At 42.6% G+C, this 24818-nt stretch overlaps 1 protein-coding gene across 3 annotated transcripts in view; it reads right to left on the bottom strand.

Moving 5' to 3' along the window:
• The window catches only part of MED14 (mediator complex subunit 14), a 1095522-nt gene that overhangs the window by 488936 nt on the left and 581768 nt on the right, over positions 1–24818 (bottom strand). For all 3 annotated transcript variants that reach the window (XM_086934128.1, XM_086934129.1, XM_086934130.1), the window contains exon 17: positions 8221–8381. In XM_086934128.1, the coding sequence (XP_086790254.1) occupies positions 8221–8381 (161 nt within the window). The remainder of the gene's footprint in view (positions 1–8220; positions 8382–24818) is intronic.

Below are 24818 nucleotides of genomic sequence, written 5' to 3'. Positions count from 1 at the left end.
ATTAGTGCCTGAATTAAGAATAACACTAACATTCACTTACGACTGGTGAAGAATGCTATCACCTCAGATGGATGCTCTGCCTCTTGTAGAGAACAGCAAGAGGAAATCAAGGATTCAATAATTTTGGCAATTGTCGGCTTTCCAGAAGCTTAGCTGGAATCACTGCCTTTGAAGGTCACACAAAGCTAGCCTAATAACCACAGAACTATTCCTACCAAAGTAAAAACCAAGGGCATACTTGACTTCAAGACTAATGCAAAGCTTCCTCCGCAAAGTATGCATACTGGTGCATACAAAATGAGGAAATAAAGATCTTCAGATGTAGGATAATTAGCAGTTTGAGAAAGGTCTGAGGAGTAATTTGGATCATTTTATTCCAATGGAACAAAGTGAACAGTTCAGAGGTGCATTGGTCCCAAGGCTTTATAATGCACCTTGCCTAAGTTGCAGTGTTTGTGAAGGAACACTTCCAAGAGTAGGGATTCACGTTATAAGAGGATATAGGCTCAAACAGTTTGTGAATCACTATGGCCAAAATTAAACTCCTACTTCAAAAGAAGGCTGGGTTGACTGACCCAGACTAGCAAATGCTATACCCTTGAGATGTCTTCTGACATCCTTGTTTAAAGTCGAGAAGGAGTCCTTCCGCCTGTTATTTTAGGTCCCAATACCTGCCAAGTAGGTCTTGCAGATGTCCATGTGAAAGACTGATTTGGCAAGATGTCTAGAAGAGGACGTACCTCTGCCATCAAAAAAAGGTTCCCAACGTGACAAAAGGTCAAAGGTCTCTCAATGAATGAAGTGTGGTATTCAGAGGCTACCACAGAGAACTGTGGGTAATTCAATGAGAACCCAAGTTCTAAGGTCTCGATGACCAGGACCAAGTTGGACTCGGCCAATTCTCTTGAAAAACCTCGGATTGGACCATTGTTCTAGAAAGGAGTATCAGTGGGCTTTCTCAATCTTAGTGATGATCTGGTAAGGGGGAAAGGGTTAGTCTAAAGATGAGAATCCTTTCATGGCAATTTTGGAAACCAACTGCAGTGGTACTTCCCATTTCCTTGCAGGTCAACTTAACAGGTCAACTGAACAGATGGAAGGCCTTGGAAGGCACTGAGCTAAAAGAAGTACCTTAAACTTTTGCAAGGATAGGAGGGAACAGAGATAAGCAAGATGCAGGAAACAATAGTGAGGACTGCTTTTTTGGGCATTCAGAGGTTGCAAGGCAGTGTGTATTTGTGTAGGTACTGCCATTTATCACTGCCGTTGTTGCTCCAAACTCAAGGAATGAATATATACACAGCTAAATCCCTGTATTTTACCCGGTCTCATTCACAGGGCAAGGTCGGTGCAGGGCAGTGGGGCATAGGACCTCGAATAAATCAACAGCGTACCCGAGCACCTAAGGCCCCATCCCCAGAAAGGTGGTGTTAGTGATTTTATCTACCACATGGAATGAGGCCCAAAAATTTCAAATAAAAAAAAAAAAGGAAGCAAGCAAGAACTGGGTAATTATAGGCACATTAGTTTAATAGATGTACTGCAGAAAATCTTATCAATCACAGTTAATAAGTCTTCAGACTTTTGCATTCCAAAATAAAGTAGAGGTCATATTTTTGTAGTGTTCATTTTTCTAAGGGCAACATTCAATCTTGTACCCAGAGGACCCCTGAGCGCCTCATTAAAGAATCAATTGGACCTGAAGACAAATATTTTGATCAGATAGTTAGGTTACATCAAGGCAATTGCGCGAGAGTTTGTTGGGGTATGAATGGCGAACACACAAATCCAATCCCCATCAATAGAGGAGTGAGGCAGGGATGTGTGATTGCATCCACCCTATTCTCACTCTATATTAATGACGCAGTTGATTACTTTAACAAATCTAACCATGACTCCCCAAAATTCTGCGGAACCCCTATTCCTGCATTATTTGCAGACGATACTATCTTGATCTCACAGATGCCGAACGGTCTCCAAAATCTATTTGATTATTTCAATTTACATTGCAACAAAAAGGGGTTAAAAATAAATATCAGGAAAAAGAAATACATGACCATAAAACCTCATAAGAACCTCAGGAGAAAGGAAGCAGATTGCAGGTATACCATAGACCCTTGAATATTGAGCTGGAATCCCATTGAATCAGCTGCGTACCCCAATAGCTACTGTGACACGCCTGGGTGGGAGAGTCAGGGGGGGACAGTTGGGGTTAGATTGTACAGCTACACCAGTAGTTGGTCGGTTTTCAGGGGGCACCTCTAAGGTGCCCTCTAGGTGAATGATTTAAGAAATCCAACTATGGAATAAGCGTGAGCTTATTAATATGAGATGTGTGATACAAAACATCTCTGGTTTCGTTGAAGCCATCATGTAGCTGGGGAACTTGTTTTACCAGTGTCCAGCACATATACTTAAAATGGCTTCTCTGATGACTTGTACTAGCAGTAATGAAACTGATCAGCAAAGGGGCACCCTCCCTTAGGGCTGTAAGGCCAGAGGTAAGGGTGGCTTACCTAAACCATATGCATTGTCTGTGGGCATTTCACACAGGGATGTGTGCGGTGTTGAGTTTTCTCTTTTGTTACCACCAAGACATGCAGCCTGCAGTGGCAGTCTGTATGTATTTGGTGAGGGGTCCCTTAGGGCTTCACCATTTGTGCTGCAGCCCTTAATGACCCTCTTTAGCTTCCTTGCCCTTGGTACCAGGGGTACCATTTACTATGGACTTACAGTGAATGCTAAAGGTTTTGCCAATCGGGGAAACAACTTTACAGTTTTGGGAAAGAGATTTGGCACTAGGACCCTAGTTAGCAAAAACCCAGTGCACTTCCAGTCAAAATCACATCAAATGTCAGGCAAAAAGAGGGGATGACAATGTCAAAAAGGGGATATATATATATATATATATATATATATATGAGTGATGTCACTGACCATGTCATGAGTGATGTAATATGTGACGTCATCAGCAGTACATTGCAGGCGGGCAAGTTATAGTGAGTCCAACTAACTATAACGTGGGAATTTCAATGGTTTTATGTCAGTAAAATTTCTAGCCAACTATAACTGGTGTCAAACCTATGGTTTTTTTTCAGTGAATTTAATAGGTTTTTTAAATGCTACTTCCTAACTAAAACTGGTGTGAAACCTATGTATTTTTTAGTGAATTTCATAGTTTTTTTTAATGCTAATTCCTAATTATATAAGACCTGAAAGCCCACCAGGAATCTCCAGTATGCGCCAGGGGGCTGCATTGCACAGAGGTGTAATGAGGCTATGCCCCTTTTTACACCTCTCTGCAACGCAGGCCACTGGCGCGTTTGCAGAGGGGGGACTAATTCCCCTTGCATACTGGGGGTCCCTGGGTAATATCTGCCCAAACACCGATATTCCGAACGATTGAAAATGACTTTTCTTGAGAAACATTTGGATTTGGATTATCATGTCCTATACTATGGAATTTTTGAAAGACTGACTTTGAGGATGCTATAAATTACTCAAGTCTGCCTGAATTGTGTGGGTAAAATTGATACCTAGTCACTTTGAATAAGAATGTACTTACGTCTCGTCTAACATTTGGAAGAAATATCTAGTTATATGACAACAGGATACCGACAGAACTTGAAGGAAATAAGAACGCCCTGAAGACGTTCTGTTGTACAGAACGAAACGTTTCGGCTGGCTGTGGTACATAAACTTAAGGAAAATAAAAGCATTTGAATATACACCAAGATACAGCACTTCAATAAGGACTCTAATTGATATGATTTGATTGGACTTATTGTGCAAGTGGTGCTGTGCCAAACTTTGGAATATTCTCCACTACTCTCTACTACTTACTCTCTCCTACTCCACTGCTCTCAAATACTCACTCTCTACTACTCTCTACTTCTCACACTCTGTACTTCTCACTCTCTACTACTCTCTACTTCTCACACTCTGTACTTCTCACACTCTGTACTTCTCACACTCTGTACTTCTCACACTCTGTACTTCTCACACTCTGTACTTCTCACACTCTGTACTTCTCACACTCTGTACTTCTCACACTCTGTACTTCTCACACTCTGTACTTCTCACACTCTGTACTTCTCACACTCTGTACTTCTCACACTCTGTACTTCTCACACTCTGTACTTCTCACACTCTGTACTTCTCACACTCTGTACTTCTCACACTCTGTACTTCTCACACTCTGTACTTCTCACACTCTGTACTTCTCACACTCTGTACTTCTCACACTCTGTACTTCTCACACTCTGTACTTCTCACACTCTGTACTTCTCACACTCTGTACTTCTCACACTCTGTACTTCTCACACTCTGTACTTCTCACACTCTGTACTTCTCACACTCTGTACTACTCACACTCTACTACTCACACTCTACTACTCACACTCTACTACTCACACTCTACTACTCACACTCTACTACTCACACTCTACTACTCACACTCTACTACTCACACTCTACTACTCACACTCTACTACTCACACTCTACTACTCACACTCTACTACTCACACTCTACTACTCACACTCTACTACTCACACTCTACTAGTCTCTCTCTACCTCACTCTCTGCTACTCACTCTCTGCTACTCACTCTCTGCTACTCACTCTCTGCTACTCACTCTCTGCTACTCACTCTCTGCTACTCACTCTCTGCTACTCACTCTCTGCTACTCACTCTCTGCTACTCACTCTCTGCTACTCACTCTCTGCTACTCACTCTCTGCTACTCACTCTCTGCTACTCACTCTCTGCTACTCACTCTCTGCTACTCACTCTCTACTACTCACTCTCTACTACTCACTCTCTACTACTCACTTTCAATGCTTGTTTACTTTGGTTCCATCAAGAAGGCATTCAGATGCGTCACACATTTGCCATAAATTCTGAATGTTAGCACTCTAGTTGCTCATTAGATCACTGTAGTAAAGCTACTGCTCACCAAGGAAGTCTGCTGCTGGTATTCAAAGTGCATGTTTCAGTCTGCATGTCAGAATTTTTTTAATGAAATAGAAGAGGATTTGAGAAGTCACTCAAAATGATCCCTAATTTTTCTTTCTGAAGCACTAATCATACTTTCTATGGCAAAATGAACCCCCTCATTTTGTTCCTTTTTAAATTAAATGTTTTCAGACTTACCACTTCATTCCAATTAAGATGGCTTCTGGTGTGCCATACTTTTGTCAAAAGTAAGACTGTTAGCGCTCTAGTTGTTCTTTAGAACACTCTGGGACATTCTGTCATTGGGCTATACTTGGGCTACATCTGGGTGATATTTGGGCTACATTTGGGCTCTTTTGTCTCTGGTGGCCATCTTGGAAGTCTGTATGTCAGAATTTTTTAATGAAATTGAAGAGGATTTGAGAAGTCACTCAAAATGTGCTCTAATTTTTCTTTCTGCACCATTAATCATACTTTCTATGGCATAATATACCCCCTCATTTTGTTCCTTTTTAAATTAAATGTTTTAAGAGTTAACACTTTATTCCCATCACGATGGCTTCAGGTGTGCTATACCTTTGTAATAAGTAGGACTGTTAGCGCTCTAGTTGTTCTTTAGAACACTCTAGGAGGCTGCAGTAGAACACAAAGGAATCAACTGACAGTCTCTGTCCTTGTTGGGTGTACATGTTTTACTGAGAATGTCAGACTTCATTCTCACATGACTGAGAAAGATAATGTGAATTTACATAAAATATGCTTTCAGTTTAGCTTATAGATCCCCTTCCAAACCACTGTGGGAAAATCATGAGATATTAGTTTTCTTTTAAACAGGATTCATGATATCACAGTAGAAGGCTTTTTCACATGGTAAAATCACCTTAGAACACACCACAATTCCTAAAATGAGTATGGTGCCATCAACAAATGATTTATAATGTAACTTAAGTCCTAAAACCCTCTATTAACTACAATGCTTTTTAATGAGGTGCTATCATGTATATTGGTCTCAAGATGGCTGCCAACACTTCTTGGATGAAGTGCTGACAGCCAATCAGATAAGATGTGTGGTTAGGCTCCGCCCAGATATATATATTTTTTTGAACCCAAATTACTCAAAATCCACTGGAGCACATATCTTGAGACATAGCAAAGGCACATCGGGCTACCAGTCCCTACAATTTTGTCAAGTTTTGTGGAAATCCATTCAGCCGTTCGGGCTAAAAGTGAGTCCAACCGCCCTATGGAAATTAACATGGGGAAAACAAACTTTTGGGACCCCCCCTTTAATCTCGGCCCCCGCTTGACGTATCCCCCCCAAACTTTCAGGGAAGGAGCGGAGCGCAGCGGGGCAAATTTAGGGAAAATTACAGGCAGATTCCTCAACCGGCGCCAAAGTTATTCCCAATAGAATGTTGCGGATTTCCTATAGAAAACAATCCTAACTATAACTACCTACTAGCGACCGCCAGTAGGTAATATATATATATATATATATATATATATATATATATATATCTCTTGAGTCGGTGGAGATCACCTTCTGCTTTTCACGTTGAAAAAATTGACATTCTTTTTGCACCCAATCAAAACGTTTGGCATGCGTTAGAATTCTTCCTTAGGCATAGTCTTTCTTATCTCGAAGAAATTTGCGATGTTTTTTCACTTTGATAGTTTCCTCATAGAGTTTAAGACGACCATCCAATGCCTTTAGGAATTCCACTACCACTTTATCATCCTTATATTTGTCGATTTCAGCATGTAGTGTAGCCAGTTCCTGCCTTGTTTTATCCAAATCTATCTTGGCATTCTTGATTAACATCTCAAGCATGCCTTTGCATGTTTTAGGCATAAATACAGCCCATTCTTCTAATAGTTCTTGATTGGGATTCTCGTAGGTTGGTATGATGGAAATGCACAAATCTCTCGGCATACGTCCAACTTCTACACTGTTAGTGAGCGATGTTACCTCCCACCATTTATTTAATTTGTGTTTGCACAATTTCTCCAACAATGCCAAGTTCTGTTTGAGCGTGGGTTCCGTGAAATTAGGAACAGTTCCAATATTACTGGAAATTAAGTTTACATCCACATTTTCATCGAAAAGGGAAAGCGTCACTGCTTGACGTTCCGTTTCCCAGCTATTCATTACTTAAAGCAACAAAGTTCTCACAGAGGTAGGATGACGCAGCAGAGACAATGATATCCGAGGCGTGGTGCTTTAATTGTTAATTGTTGCAATTTGACATTTGTCACAAAATTCACATGGAATTGTCAGCGTACAAAGTATGCAGCAGAGCACAGCTGACAGTGCGAGAATTATCACATACCGTTCAAACGCATTTCTATTCACACATTTTCACAATTTATACATTTACAATTTTACAGTGAGCATTTTATCAACTATTCAATTGCATAATATGTTATTTATTGGTGTACATCTGATGAACGGCCAAGTAACTCTTCCATGTCTATTATGACGTTGCTCATTTTATATTCAAAATGCCGTCTGATTTACATCCGGGTAACTTGAAAAGGCCTTCACGGCCGAAATGCGTTGTTTGCAAGCAAATAAAGCTCTCACTTTACTTGGATGGTGTGCCGCTTCATTCCCTTGTGGTTTGGAATTTTTCATGGATTGTGGCTTTTTGCTACCACAGCAGGCACTGGCACGCATTGGCAGGTGCGCAGCTTTCAGCGATACTTGTTTTTTTAATATATATATTTATTTATTTTATAGCACCCACCATGAACCATCAAAGTGTATATACAGTATTACAATAACATATATCTTAATAAATAAGTAGATAAAGTGGTGCGTGCCCAAATCGGTTTGAATTTTTTTCCTTGTCTGTGCAACAATAAAATCTCATTAAATACATATTTCATTCCTATGAGTAATCAATCAATACAAAAACAGCTTAGAGCGGAGGACAAACGAGCAGTTCATTTAATCAAAAGATTAAAACCTTAGGGAATTTTATAAACATTATAATTGTGCATTAATGTATAGTCCAAAACTTATATTTATAGTTGGTACAGAACATATATCAGCGTACTGTTTCTTTTAAAATTGTACATGCGCATATGCCAAACAGCCTGTAAGAATTTGCTGACAGCAAAAACAATAGCGGGAGATGGGTCACTTTTTAGGATTCTGTGAGCTACTAGATATCTTGTCAAGCCCAAAGACCAAAATGTGCATATAACATCATTTCCTGTAACAAACATGACGAACCTTCAGTAATTTAAATACAATATCTGACCTTGCTCTCTTGATGCTGTGCTGCTGAGTGGACAGTTGGCGAATACCAGCTCAGCTACCCAGGTGCGGTTGTTTCTGCCTTGTAGTCGAAATGTGCAATCAAGAAGCGACCGATCCAGAACCTTCTGCGTTTCCTCACTTATTCCTTTACATGAAGGAATTCTGAAGAAGAAAAATAATGAGCTCGTCACTTTGAACCATTCGCTCAATCGAATATGTCCCGTGCACTGAGAACTGAATTATATGGTGCACCCAACAAGTTTCCAAATAGACACTGTAGCGAAATTATTATTTGGTGTGGTTGCGAGTCCTCGCAATGTAATATTGTCACAATATTTATCAGGACCAGTTATATTTCTTTTATAAAACCCTGAGTTCATTCCTGGGTAGCTGTGGTACAGAGCAGTCAGCCTTAATCAAATTAAAAAGTGTAAAGCATTTAGGAGCACTAAAACAGTCAGACACATATCACAATACAAATCTGACACAAATTCATACAAATAGAGGATATTTTTATCTTTAAATGCAAACCAAAATGACAAAAATCTATTAACGGAAATTGGAGATATGAATTTTCAAAGGTACTTTAATTACTTAGTTCACATTTAGGAACTGCAATCAATCGCTGTCAGTGGATTAACACTTTTCATCCAACTAGCTGGAATGGCTACTTCTCCACACTTAGGTAACCAAGGGAGTAGTGCCAACTTTTAGTAGCCTCCTCTTCTCCCTAGAATCGGAAAACTAAGAAGCAGTCATACTCCATCTATGTTTTAACATGAAGTCCTTCAAACATGCTTGTAAGAGGAGATGAAAATCTCAGAAACTTTGCTGAGGGGAGCTATGACCATTAAATAAGGTCAACCGATTAGGAAAAGTGTATACCAATTAACTTAAAGAAAGGGTTACTTGAAGGATGCTATAATAATCATCACCCTATTAACCCTCAATTTTTAATGCAAACATGCCATCCTAGCAAGGATTACTGAAAATCATTATCTCAATTCCACACAAGTGGAGACAAGACTCTGATTTACACCAGAATGGACAGTGGATATAAAAGTTAGCCCAACATTACAGAATTATAAGGTAAAATCTTTTACTAGATGGAAATCTACCTCTTCCTCAGCCGTCCTCTGCAATGCTGAAAAAGTATGATTCCATCACTCAAAAATCCCATTTCTGTCCAGGAATAAGAAAATCTGGGCATAATAAACAAGGTTCATCTATCACTGTGAAAATTCCAGTTGAAAAGAAATCAAACGTTTTAAAGACTGTTACAACACTGAAACCTTTTGGTAACAAAAGTTTGATAGGATTTTACACACTATGAAGAACATACACTGCCTCCTGGAGGACAAAGGAATGATCTTTAAATCTCTCAATTTAAAGCACTTCATTGTTTACCCTGCCAGCAGGCCCGATAAGGAAATATTCACCTAAACTGAGGATGCACTCACCCACACACAACTTATTTATTGTCTCCAAATGTAATAATGCTCAGTGGGCTGGAAAAGTTTTAATAATATACAGCCGTAAAGTTTGAACCTACCTCCAAACCAGCAGGTTGAACCTGATCCTTCAAAAGATACACACAAGATCAAAAGCCAGCTATTTGGACATTTTGGCCACATTCTATTGTGGCTGAACCACTTGTTATAGGCTCCCCTCTCCAAATAGCCAAATCACACAGTAGAAATATGAAAATTAGAGAACACGTGGCATATCTAGCTCAGTATATTAAAACTACCAAGAATCAATTCAGTGAATTTTTTGTGTGTCACTGGGGCTTTCTTACCCTCTACAAACTTAATCGCTACTTCCCATTAGCGCATCACTGCTGCCTGCATTGTCACTCGCTAGATGCAGACCTGGGCAACAGACAATGGTCCAGTTTCTGGTAATCAATACAGGCCACATTACAAGGGGGCACAGAGCTTCTAGCCATCTACACATGGGAAGCATGCGATTTGGGCATCTTTAAAATAACAAACAACTTAAGGGTTGGTCGCGCTTTGCAGTCATGGCGCTCAATATGAGGAGATCTGATACCTATGTAAGCGCCCCGTCTCTTCCGAAAGGGACAAACATCTTACTCACTCCTTACAGATGGTTGATAATGACGACCTTCCCACATGAGCAGTACTGGCTCACACTTCCCCATCACAATTTGAACGCCCTCACTGTCAGAATTTGCCCCTTGCTTCACACTCTGTGTGAAGCAAGGGGCAAGTGTAGAGTGGAGAAGTGTGGCTCAATGGTTAGAGCGGCAGAACCTGATGCAGAGGTCTAGCCCGGGACCAGGGGTCAATTCCCCGCCTCGGCGGGTCTTGGGCTCAAAATTCCACGGACCTGATAATTCTCGCCTCGGTGCCTATTCCAATCATGGAGTCCCACTCTGCAACTCTGGGCAACAGCTTGCTTAATCTCCACAACGGCCCCCACAACGCTAAGGATGCCTGGCCTCCACCTTGGGGGTGCCCAGGAGTGGACGCCTCACAGGGAAAGCCAGGATGGGTTCCACAGCGGTATTCGTACAAGCGCCTTGAGACCCTTGCGGGTGAGTAGTGCGCTATACAAGTATCAATTTACATTTACATTTCCTCTTGCCTCCCTGGACCCCTTCCCCCTCCCCTCCTTTGTTCCAGCCCCACCCCTTCATGACAATGACCACGCTCAGGCCTGGTACCTCACCCTCCTGTGCCCATGCTAAGTCTGCAGCAGCCACTCATCTGAATATACCCATGTGCTCCTACTCCACAAGGATCCGCCTAAGCAGGATACTTGACTGCTGTCTGCCATGCATATTCCTTAATGATGCTCTTAATTCTGAGATGTTTCAATAAGGGTCGTCACCCAATATGCTAAACGTTTGCAGTACAACCCACTGATTGTTTTTGTTTTGGTGTATAACCATTTTTTAAATGACTACCACCAAGAGAAATCTTTGAACAGCAAAATAAAAAAATGAAATAGTTGCTAAGATACTACTAAATGTAAATCCAGTATTTGTAAAGCGCACAGAAACCCCATGGGTGTTCCGGCGCTGGGGGCTGTTGGGAAGATTAAGCGAGCTATTACCCAGAGTCACATGGTGCTGGGCAGACTCCTGCCACCGGTGCCGGGGATCGAACTGTGATCCCCAGCGTCCGGTGTCAGTCGCCCTGGCCGTTGTGCAACGCCTCTTCCCCAACTTCCCCTACTAAATGTAAATGTATTGCGATTTATATAGCGCACGTATCACCCGAAGGCATCAAGGCGCTTGCCTTGGGAACCCGTCCTGGTATTCCCCTGTGAGATAACCCCAGCAGGGTATCCACAAGGTGAAAGCCAGGCATCCCGCCGCGAGGGGCTGTAGTGGAGATTAAGCAAGCTATTGCCCAGAGTCGCAGAAGGTCACGCCATTGTATTTCCCCCCATTCCACATTGACCCATAGTTCATTCTCTGAAATATAATAATTATAACAATGAGAGTGAAAAGAGTAGGAAAGATTTTTGTTTGATAATAAACAGAAATGTATCTCCTCTTAAGTGCAGAAGGGACAAACAGTAAAACTGAGTGGAGTTTAAGAATAGCGGTAATATATAATGACTGATGCATATATTGCTTTGTTAAACTGTTTGAGCTTTCTGTACTAAAACTGAAATAAAATAAATTAAGCAAAAAAGTAGAAAGGGGTAAATAAGAGGCTTCGATCGCCATAAGATGACAGTAAGAAATCCCAAGTATGCAAGATTTGCTTGTAAGTTTCAGTTGTTACATAACACTAGCAAAGGTTTCTTTAGCCACGTTTTAACAGGTTTTTGGGGTTATTACATTTTACTGGGTTTAGTAAAAAAAACACAAAAATAGACTTAACCTTTGACCTGGTGTACACAGGCACAGAATATAAAGCAAGACCATGTAAGAGCATGTAACCCACTGCTACATTTTCGTCCAAGCAGTACCAAATTACATTAATGACGTTATTAACACCCAGAGAGTGTTTAACTCTAGCATTTCACAAATGTTCTACCGATAGCTATCGAAACAATACTTAATTACACATAAGAGTAACGTCCATTCAATTTGGTTCTGGTATCTCACGCCACTCCCACCACATTCTATCCCGTTTGTGCGGAAAACCACAATTTTTTTTAATTACCTGGCCCACCATTATACTCTAGTGCACAATTCCCGGTTATAAAGCAAATACATTTTAATTAAATAGTTGTATGAAACCAGGTACTTGTCAGTGATAATAAAGCGGTTTAGCAGATATTACTTTTTTTCTCTGTATCTTGAAGGCAATGTAATACACATGTAATGTTATCCAAATGTGTAGAGAGTATTTGTAAGCTCTGTAGTGCTTTTGCTATCTGGGTATATTTAGCATGGGTTCTAGGAATTCCCTTATCGGTTGTATATGGCTGTGTCTGACTGACAGTATTATGAACCACAAGGTTAAGTCAGGTGCTAAGGCAGGTCAATGCTGTTGAAGACTGAGATATATATATATATCAGAATGTTAGTCAACGTGTACATCATTTTCCCATGTATTTTCTCGAGATATGCGGTCTCTCAACCCATGAGCTGATCAACTGTGTTAGCTGTGTGGATGGTCTGGCAGTAGGCTAGCAGCAGAGAGATCGTTTACCTGATTATAGTACCTATTAAAAAAATCCCAATAAAGCACAATCTTCCAAATTAAATAATGTTTCTATCTATATTCGTGCATCCTCAACCTGCATGTTGTCCCAAAAATACTCATTACATTCCTTAAATTCCAAAAACTATCCTTTTTGGACAGTTACTGAGCAGCATGGCGCCCGGCGTAAATCGCTTTGGCACCACATATGGGGATGATGAGGAGTTGAAGCGCTTTACGCCAGGCACCACAGCTGATCAGTTCATGGGTTGAAAGTGAAAAATAACAGCTGGACGCATATCTCGAGAAAATACATGTGAAATCATGTACACAGTGGAGAACATTCTGATGTTCATCCTCAGATTTGACTAGGAGTATTAATTATACAACAGCGTGGGATACATTTAAATGACTATTTTGCATTGGCACCACATGAAAGAGGAGGACAGCTTCCTAGACAGTGGGAGTGTATTACATCCATTCCAGTGGCTAGAGGGTAGGGGAGGCAAACACTAGTGTGAGTTAGGAGATGGTGAAAGGGCTGCATTTACAAATTCAATGAACACTTTTGTTAGAAATGGCTGCTTAGTAGACTTTCTGAGCTATGCCCTTTTTGTAGATGCTATAGGTGAGTAGGGGTGGAGCTTCAGGTTGAACGGGACCCTTTAGGAGAGGCCAAGCATTTGTCTACATTAACCTCTTTGTGCCTCTGTTGTGGGCGCTCCAGGTTTGAGGCAGTCCTGCTGTGAAGGGGCTCCCTACACAAAGGCTGTGTCTGAATCGCAGCCTGGAACACATTTGAAATGTAAACATATTGAAATGTACCTTTACGTATCAGGAAAGGTAGATGTCTCTGTCCTGGTATTTTCGGATATGGGCAATTTTATAGGCAAGATAAGAGTGGAAAACTCCCCTCGCAGAGATAAACAGTTTCAAAGAAGTCAACCAGGCGAGACAGGGTTAAAGTACCCCTACCGCATGAAAGCAGTGAAACCCAACATCTACGAGTTAGCAGCAAAACACAGGGAACTTTACATATTACTATGTGCCCCTTTCTGCTCACATTTTTAGTTTGTGTTCTTTTCCTATGCATCTAAAAGTGCCTTTTCTCTGCTGCACTACAAGGTTATGGCTGCCTCAATGCACCAAACACCACCCCTCAGTTTCCTGCATGTCACATGGGGTCTCTCTAGCTCTTTCTCCCTCCCTCCCTCCCTCCCTCCCAGACGTTTGACAGCTGCGACCTTGAATACAGAAAAATTAATTTAATTTGCAACTGAAATGATTTGTTTTGGGGTCAGATAAAAGAAATACATTTCACCATTTTAAAGTAAAAAAGCTCAAAAATAGGAACAAACTCCAGTAAAAAGCTGGGAAGGTCTGCAAACATGGCCACGTAATGTGTGTTGCCCTGTTTCCAAAGTTTCGGTCCAAGACCACCTCTCTGCAAGTACTCTCTCGAGAATGGGGTGGCTTACATCAGTCTGTGTCCCTGCAGCTCACAACTGGGATGCTGCAGGGATTATTGGTGGGGGCAGGGCGGGTCTGAGGGAAGGAGGCTGGTTCAATTTCTCTGACATGCCTTGGCACCCTGTCCATGTTGAAGAGCAAGACTGCCCCAAGTTTCTACACTGTGTTTGACGCAGACCATACTGTCTAAAGTCCAGCACATGCAGTGTTTTTTATACACCCCTCTTAATGTTCAAGTCTGTCGTCCCTCTATCACAAGGTCCCCCCCACACACACAGCTGCCTAGGATAAGCAGTGTTTCTGTTGCCAAAAACGTCAGCAAAAAAGGTCTGTCTTGCGAACTCTCCAAATAGCTACATGTTTTCTACAAATATTAGAACTGTCTAGAAGTAGCACATTTCCAACAATAGGTCCCACAAGTCTCAGCCATCTAATTACAAAACATATTTTCTGGTGCAAGTTACTGATAACAGTAGTGCTGAAGCCGAACACAGCATTCCTGATAAGGTACAAATAATGACAATTTTCTGCACCATTTGTGCTACTTCCTCATACCAAAGAAGGACTGCGACCTCAGGTCTGTACCGGACCTCCAGAAACAGAATGCCTGCCTTTCTTTAGAAAGCAAAATTCAAATTGCTTACCCTGTCTCAGATTCTGTCAGGGACCCAGCACGCTGGATGATGTTCCTTGACATCCAGAACATGCATTTTAAAATACTTCTTCTGTAGTCCAACATGGTGGGACTTCATGGTGGTGTTGGAAAACTTCCAAATTACAGTGTTTCCCTTTGTACTCACCTAAAACACTCAGGTGTTCTCCAAGACTTGTGCATCCTCCTAGCCCCATATGTCAAAATGCATAAGCAGGCCTTGTAGTCAGACTAGAGGTTTCATTGGGACCAGAATCAGGGCCACTTATCTGGCTCAATTCAAATACTGCAAGAGATGGCTCAGGATCTTCCATGGTGGCAGGCAAATACCAACCTAAGCAGTGGCAGACCACTCTTCCTTCACACTCAAACTTCACTGTAGTGACATAAGTGTTACTGGTGGGTTGTTGGTGTGTGGTGGTGGCGGGAGATTTGGGGGCATGGGGGAAGGTGAAAATCAGAGACCTCAGCTTTCCGGCGGAGAGCCAGCGCCATATAAGTCTTCTGGAGCTTCGGGCTATCTATCTGGACCTCAAGTCCTTCCTGCTATCCATCAAGGGGAGGCTAATGCAGATCCTCATGAACAACATGACTGCATGCGGTACTGCATCACGCAGTGCACAATAAGGTCCAGGATCCTTTGGATCCTGTGCCAAAGGCCCTACATCTATGGAAATGGTGGAACTAGCAGAACTTTTTTCTGGTAGCCAACCACCCGGCCGGATCGTAGAATGCCAGAGCAGTTGAGCTGCACAGGCATTGGATTTGGGATTATGGCATGCATCACCATCTTGAGGTTGCAAGGCACATCTTCGATCAGTGGGGCATGCCCTGGTCAGATCTGTTCAGAACGTGCACTGTGAAAACTACTGGGCACTGGAGTTTTCCCTGGGAGTCGCTTCTTTAACTCTGATTTACAAAAAGTCTTTTGAGCTGGAATGGTTCTTTTTGCAGGCCCGGTTTCTTGAATAGGATCAAAACTGGCCAGAGACTTGGAGCAGGGCTGATGTTTCACCGCTGACCTTTTCTTATGTTCTCAGAAGTAGAGTGCCGATCCAGTTCCTGGATTGGTTTCTGGGGCATAAAGGCAAATTTATTACACAACCTCAATTCACAACTTGGGCACAATCACCAAAGTCCGATAGGCACATGCCCATAACCAACATCCATTTCCTGTAGTTGCAGCACAGCTTGAATCCTGTCAATTTCTGGGGAGACAAAATCCAAGGCTTATTGCCTGAGGTAAATATAAAGTTGTCAGAAGTCAGACAGAGTTGCAAGAGGAGCTGCCGATCAGAGCTGAAGAGAGTGGACATTAGGGAATTGATATGAGTGCAGAGGTGGTCTTATATGAGACTCTGCTTCATCACTTCCTGAGTGACACAGAGTCACCATCGAGGCTCAGAGCTTTACGTATCAGTATACAGGAGCACCACTGCAAGATTCTCCAGTTTCAGCCTGAAACCAGAGGATGTCCTAAAGGCGAGGAACCTGTGGTTAGAAGTGCCCATCAGAAATAGTGCATTTTTAGAAAACAAGGAGATGTTTGAGGGGAAGTGGGAGCATTTCCATAAAGTATATGAAAGGATCACATTAGAGAAATAATACATAACTTTGGGACACTTGTTGCTAGTATCGTTTTGTAGTTGTTGGAGGGCACTCCATTTCATGACTCGCCAAGGTAATTTAACACCATATTGATTGGTATTGATGACATTATCGAAACTATTGCTGCCTGAGGCCACAGCCTCTATGACGACTGTAACCTAAAAGATATGTATGGTTACAGAACCTCTCAGGTCTTTAATCTAAGCAGTGGCTCTGATGTCTGAGTTTAAGGGATTGCTCTGCAGTCTAAAAAAGAGACTTGGAGGTTTCTGTGATTTATTAATTCTTCCATCTTGTCCCAGCCTATGGGACTTAGAATCTACATAGAAAAATAAATGTAACTGGAAGGCAGAAGTGAGGATGATACTATATACATTTTGAACAACCACTTGCAAGGCCAATACTAGCCTTTTTCTTTTGTCTATGCTTGCTTTGTCATTATTTTTGTAAAACTTTGTAAATTTTTCAGGAGCTACCGGGCCTTGCCAAAACAAAATTAAACCGTATCTAAAAGCAAAAATATTTTCACATTCTGTTCTTTTGCCCGGCGTATAGCAGTATACGTAGATGCTGGTTGGTACTGTTGTGTAAAAACTTGGGATTAAGCCAATGTGCCCAGGCCTGCAGGATCCTAACCTATGACACCTCTCCCGCCATTGTCTTCTCGGTTTCCCGCTTTTTACATGGAATGTGGCGAAGAAGGACTTCTTTGCTTAACTAACTGTCTTTTTTTTATTCTTTTTTTACTGTGATGGCCATTTCGTGATAACTTCCAATTTAATAATGTCTTATCTTAAAAACTCTATTTATATTTTTATTATCTATGTACATATTTTATCTGTGCTTTTATGGTCTTTGATCGAAATAAAGTTATCAAAAAAAAAAAAAAATATATATATATATATATATATATATATATATATATATATATATATATATATATATATATATATTTATATTTTTGGGGCTTTACAAAGCACATTTTGCCAAAACAGTCCCTCGTAGTGAATTACTTTTTGATGTGAATTAGGCTGACCCATGCTGTATGCTACATGCTGTAGTGGGCGGGAGGAAATGGGAATGACAACATAATAGACTAGCGGATGAAGAGGATTGGTTGAATGCCCCTGTATGTATTTTATATATAATTTTACAAAAATCAAAAGGTCTTGGCTAACACCAGACCAAACGTGATATCGTAATTATTTCAACCTAATGTTCTGCTAAAGTGGTATATAGTGATATACAATGCATAAGTTGACCCTATTTTAATACCTTTTCCCCCAAGGAGCATAGTCCCAGGCTTGTCTGCTTCACTCACCCCACCACTATTAAACTCACCAGCCACAAGTAGATACTAGAACGCACTACGGGTGACATGAATAGTGGTAGGCTTAGCCATATCTAAGAGATGCTGTAAAAAACACTAGAGAGAGCCTGGAGAAAAACAGGTTTAACGAATGACCAAGTTATGCATAAACTTTAGCTAAAAAGTGTTTATTTTTAAATTAGGTCTATTAACGAAAACCATTATTTTGCAGCAAGTACTCGAACAGCAAACTTGGACAGGGAAGCTTTTAACCTTATGTGTTAACCATATGTGTTTCCCAAAACTTTGCAGATGCTGAGCCTGCTAGTTCAGAATCTTTATTTGAACCTTTTTCATCTTTCATTCAAGAAAAGATAGGCAAAATCTGTATTAACTTCACCAGGAGTGAACAAAGGGAAGAAGATGCGACTCCCACGGAGGGATTTTCGAGCTACTATCTTAGTAAACAGCAACACACGCACCATCATTATGACAACCAAGTCCGGGTCTCCATTAGATCCTTGCCCACTACTTACTTCCATATGGAAGTGGGCTTCTTGGCACCAGTTTTAACCTATCTATGTAATCTATCTATATAATTAAACAATTACCACAGCCACCTGTCGTCAATCATGGAAAGAAGCTCAAAATCTCCTGATTATAAAGAAACGAAATGCTGGCCCAGAACTCGTCTCTATTTACAGGCCATTTTCATGTCTACCATTCCCAGCTACAATGATTGAAAAGGCAATTAACAACACATTAGTAAAATACATTGAAAACAATAAGTTACTGCATAAAGCTCAGGTTGGGTTTAGGACTCTACACTGTACTGAGACTGCCCATGTAACTGTGTTGGTTGACATAAAAGGATTTAGCTGGGTAAGGGTCCCAGTGCTGCACCAGTCCTTTCAGATCTTAGTGATGCATGTGACAACATTTCAAGTCCTACATTATTAACTAGATTAAAAGCCTTGGGAATTAGAGACAATGCCTTGGCTTAGTTGTACTCATTTCTAACACACCACATTCAACAACTATTTACATGGACTCCTACTGCTCTAAATAAGAACTTCAACATGTGGAGTGCCAAATGCCTCGATCCCAAGACCGAAATGTGTTTAAACTTTGTTCCCCCCTAGCAAAACTGATTCAGAACTTTGGCCTATAGCTAATGTTGTATGCAGATAGTACAAAGAGAGTTTTATTGATTACTGATAAATTTACTTCGGCCAGGAAAATCTGCAATTGAATGCAAGATGTTAAGAAAAGTATGTGCAGAATTGCACTAACATTAAACGGTGACAGAACCCCAATTATTGTGTTTTGGACCCTTATACATTACTAAGGCCCCAAATAGGCGGCCAGTGAATTTGGTGGAGGCACCTCAACCTTAGAAGGGATCTTAAAAAGAGTGCTTATAGTACAAAAAACTGTGAATTTAATCATCACTTAGTCTTTCTACATTTTTGGAATGTCTAAGAACTAAGGCACTGGGAGGATAATGAATTTGAAAGTATCACACAAAATGGATAAGAGGAACAGTGATGTTTACAAGTAAGGTCTTCATGTAACTTAGCTACTAGTTCACTTCACTTAGAAGGAGAGACCATTACATTCAGAAGATTGCTGAATGGCCATTGTTTTCTATACAAAGGACACTATGGTAATTCAAAGCAGTGCACGTAAGCTGAGCATGCTCTCAATGTCAGATAGGTAAAGCACACATAGTATAACCTAGCACTGCTCTTTATCTATCTTGAGGCACAAAAGTCAATATATCAGATTGGCAGCTACATGATTTCCAGCAGACACAGATGTAATTGCAACCAGAAAGGCTGTTTTTAGCATGAGAAGCCTGAGCGGATAGTTGTGGAGAAGCCCGAAACAAGCACACATCAAAAAAGTGAGAACTACATTGAGGTCCTATCTGTCTTACAGTCAGGGATCATAATGGGGATGGCACTAGCAGCGCAAGCAGCATCAGCATTGGGACCAGCGCCGGGAAAGGTCGAGATAGTATGACGGCACCGGTCCAGATCCAGGATTGAATCCCTGGAGGCTCACCAGCGCAAACCCGCCAGCGCAGAATCAGATTGGGTCCCCTCTGACCCTACAGGGCCCGAAGGTATGTCGACACGGTCAGTCCATCCAAATATGAGGCACATGACCTCATAACACTCATTTAGTTGGGCTGGGATTGCTCCAGCTCCTGAAAAATAAAGGCGACATGAAGTCAGCCCAGATGCAGGCTCCGAGAAAACAGGCCTTGATGCTGATGCTCCCTCATCGCTTCAACCGACTGATGAGGAGAAGTCGAATACTGTTTCGACTTCTTGCACTTCTTCTTCTACCGCTTACTTGAATGTCCCAACGACTTAAGAGTGGGACTGGGATGATAACGACTTCAGGCTCTACGACTGATCCTGGGATCTTCCCCTCGACCAGGACCTCGATTTTCACTGAGTCGAATGTTCGGCCGCCATAAACTTCAGGGACTCCCTAAAAGACTTCGGGTTCATTGCCCAGTAATCAGAGCATGATTTTGTGTCATGGTCGTGCTTATGACACCACAGACAGACGAGATGCGGGTCACTAACAGACATCGGCCATTGACAGCCTCAGCAGGGCTTAACACATGTCTTCCGAGACGACATATCCTCCCACACCAGGAGGAAAACCTCAAAAATCGACAAAACATTAACAAAATCCAGTCAAGAAATGGCTGAAGTGTAGCTAATCTGAAAGAATAGAAAGGTGCTGCGCTGGGGTCTTTATAGGTGTCGCGGACTGCACTTCTGGCGCGGACGACGCAGACTAAGCGCGCAGAGCCGAACAACGCTACCTAACAGCGCACAGGGGTACTGTTCACAAAAATATTCCAGATCCAGTCGGACACCTGGGGAAATTCAAATGTAAGGAATCCACTGCTAGATGTCCACAGCTAGATGTCCAGGACAGGGACTCCGCGAGCTAACTCAATGGTCGCGCATTTGGCTCTGGTGGAATGAACATGCAAACGCTCTGAGGGCTGCTTCTTGGCCAAAGTGTAGCAGATCTTTATGCACTATTGTAGATAAGAAGGTTTCTGTTGCAGTAACCCCCCCACTTTTTGCCTGACTACTGATGCACTTTTTCTTGGTGTGCCCTGGGTCGCTGTCAATCAGGTTCCCAGGGCCTGTAAGCTTTCCTCAAAACTAACCCAATTGACATCTCAGGTCACATGTCAGCCCCTAGTAAATGGTACCACAGGTACCCAGGGCACTAGGACCAGTGAAAAACTCTAAGGGCTGCAGCACTAATTGTGCCACCCTTAGAGGCCCTGTACCCTGACACTCACATACTGCCTTTGCAGGCTGCGTGTCTTGGTGCAGAACAAAGGTAAGAGTCGACCTGGCACACATTGCTGTGTGCAATGCCCACAAACCACTGCCCTGGCATACATCAGTCACCCCTCTAGCTGGGTGCCCTATGCCAGTGGTAGGGGTTCATGGGCACTGTAAGTGCAGTGCTGCCATTAAGAGTATATGGTGCTGGGAGTTTGTCATTACTAACTCCACAGCACCATAATGGCCACACTGAAAACTGGGAAGTTTGGTATCAAACTTCTCAGCACATTACACCCACACTGATGCCAGGGTGGGATTTAATGTAAATGGCACAATAGAGGGCATCTTAAAGATGCTCCCTGAAACTCGACCAACTTCTAGTGACCCGACTGAGTGGCTGCTTAGGCTGCCTCCAACAGACATGTTTCTGAACCCCTGGGTCGAGAGCCTGCTGCTCTTGGGGCCCTGAAACAATGCACATCCTGGGACAAGGTGCCAAGCCACCTCCCACAGGATGGGCAGGGTTCACGAAGGGGTAGCTTTAAATGCATGCCACCTTTGTGAGCCTCTCCAGACCATTTGCTGCTTTCCTCAACTGGTCCCCACTGGTTCTACCCCCCACTTTGGGCGGGAGAACTGGCGAGAAAAACAAGTGAGGAAAGGAGGTGTGCCCACCTCTGCCAACTCCACCCCACATGTGGGGGAAGCGAACTGAAGCACAACCTTGAGTCCCCGCCATCTTGAGGATGGGGGACCAGCCAACCAGGAACAGGTTCCTGCCCCCCTCCCACTGGAAGGTGGCAGAATAGAGGGTGTACCCACCCTTTACCTACCTGTAACGCCCCTGAATTTAGTATTTTGGGGCACCCTGAACCTTCCTTCCTCAGATCCAGCAACCACAAGAAAAAGAAGAGAAGAAGGACGAGAAGCCGTGCAGAGCTAACAAGAGGACGACACCCACTGACTTGGCCCCAGCCCTGCAGGTCTGTCTCCCCTCGAACCGGTTCACGCAAAACCCTGGTGCGTCCAGCAGCCAGTAACCTCAAAAACCCCGGAGGACCTGCCTGCCTTCACTTTCCAAGCGGTTTCTCCCATGAACACCGGACATGTTTGAACTGCAGCTTCTGGTGCCAGCCAGGAACCGCAAATCCAGCCCACTCTGCACCTGCCAAACCCGGCCCAAGCTTGAGTGGAAAAATACCACAAGGAGGTCCCCGCTGCAATCCTGACCCGCGATCCGGCGACCCCTGACCTGCCTCAAGCCTTCAGACGACGCCTGCAGCCTTAATCCAGAGGACCCTCCATACCGCGACCAGAGCGGGTAAGAAAATCGGACGTCCCAAGGCACCCCTACACCCAACGCTGCACGCCTTGTGTGCTCAACCAAGCGGAGCCTAACCAACCCTCAACATCCCTACTTACCCCTCAATGTGGTGGTCGCTCCTGGAAGATCCTTGTCCCCGAGCCTGAACTGTTTGTTTGTCCCGGAGAATCTCCATTGAAATCAACAGGGCACCTGACTTCAAAACAGAAACCTGCACCCAGCCGCCCTAGTGCCGATGAGGGTGCCCCATAAGTGCAACTTGGTCCCCAACTTACCCTGAGCTTAACCCTAGGAACTTTGCTCCCATAACCCCGTGGCCTGCTTGCCAGCAGCCACCAACGAGTCCTCCTATCCTCCATAGGATAACATTGGGCCTCAACACTCTGCACCCGGCCGCCCGAGTGCCGCTGAGGGTGCAACAACAGGGCATCACTGACCCTGGGAGGCCCCTGAGTCTAACCCCAGAACCCTAACTCAAACAACTGATTACTTACCTCGAAACCGATAACCTGTTTCTTCTCATAGAATAACATTGACACTTTTTCTCCCAAAAAGTTTCAAAGGGTTGACTTTTGAAAACTGAGAATATTCCTTAAAAATCACCTGATTAACCAAAACACATTTTCTCAACTGTTTTCAGGAGATGTTCCAGTGCTGAATATAGGTATCTAGCACCGAGTAAGAAAAGTATTGTTAAAGTAACTTACCTGCTAAGTGAATTTCCTACCATAGGATAACATTGGTGATTCTAGGTGAAGAAGTTTCGAAGTATCAACTTTTGAAATACAATAATATTCTTTAAAAAACGTACATCTAAACAAAACGCATGTACTCACCTGTTTTCAGGACATGCCCCAGTGCTGAATCTAGGATCCAGCACTGTGTTAGTAAAAGTAATCCGAAAAATAATTAATTGCATTTTACTGAAAAAACCTATTGATTCCTATGTACCGAGTGTACTAAGTTTCTTAATTGCATTGCAACCCCTATCAACTCGAATTGGTACAAAGTCCCACTGTATTTTGAAAGTATTCAACAACAGAATCTTGTAGCTGAAAAGTATTTATATGCTTACCTGTACCAGGCTTGCTTGGTTCTAGAAATAAAACAGTATATTTTTTATACAAAAACCATTGGCCTGACTGTGTACATTAAATGCGCAACACTGTCCTCCGATACTGCCTTACTGCTCGACCAAGCTACCACTTTAGAGAGTAAGGTTCTATCTAACTTTAACCTTTGCCAAACCTCTGGGGCCCTTGGACTCTATAAACACTGTACCTCATTTTTGTGCAGTATATTTAGAGCCAGTTTCTTACAACTATCCATTGTAAGATAGTTCATTTCTGCAAAGCCTTCCTGTTATTAGCCCCGATATACCTCAAGAACAGTGGATTGCTCACCTAAAATTCTCAAGTACGATCAAGTTAGAACAACAACACTCTTTTTGGTTCCAGGCGATGGCGTCGCTCCTCCTCTTTGGAAGATCATCCAGAGAAACTTTAAAATATCAAAACAACTCAAAGCTGGTCGATATGGGGGGCAACACATCGTTGTACATGGATGTCAAATTCAAGTAAACGTAGGTTGGATAAAAGCTTATAATTTGTGTAGCAAGTATTTGATTATTTTATTATTAGTATTAATTCATTCTTGGTAAAGCGCATGACTACCCTTAGGCATCCCAGTGCTAGTTGCAACCACTAGAAGATTAGTCTCACAGCAGTTTCTGGAAGAGACACCTTTTTAATTGCTTCCTGAATGCTAAGTGGTGAGTCGTTGATCTAAGATGGATCGGTAGCGTGTTCCATAGAGTGGACGCATTGTATGAGAACATACGCCCGCCCGAACGTACTCTCAAGATTTTAGGAACATTCGCTTGGAATAGGTTGGCCGACCTTTGGCAGCAAGAGGGCTGATGAAAGGACATCAAAGAGGGGTTAATTTTTGGACCTGTAACCCAGAGGGTCTTGAGCGCAATTCACAGTGATTTGAACATTATGCCAATGCAGTGCCTTCAGTGCTTGTTTAGCCAATTGTTTACTGGGGATGTTGTGTAACAGCCTAGCTGTGCAATTCAGCACCACCTAAAGTTTCCTTGTGGTGGCAATCGGGGTACCCAGGTATAGTGAATTACAATAGTCGAACCGAGGCAACACCAATGCTTGCACCATAGTTCTGTATGCCGTTACCGGGAGCAGTGGCAACATTTTCTGCATTGCCTTAAGATTCCGTAGCATGTAGCTGCTACTTGTACTGCTTGGTGGTCAAGTTTTAGT

The sequence above is a fragment of the Lissotriton vulgaris genome, chromosome 8, assembly GCF_964263255.1.
Source record: "Lissotriton vulgaris chromosome 8, aLisVul1.2, whole genome shotgun sequence".
In the NCBI taxonomy this organism is placed as follows: Eukaryota; Metazoa; Chordata; class Amphibia; order Caudata; family Salamandridae; genus Lissotriton; species Lissotriton vulgaris.
This window is presented reverse-complemented; position numbering and strand designations above follow the sequence as displayed.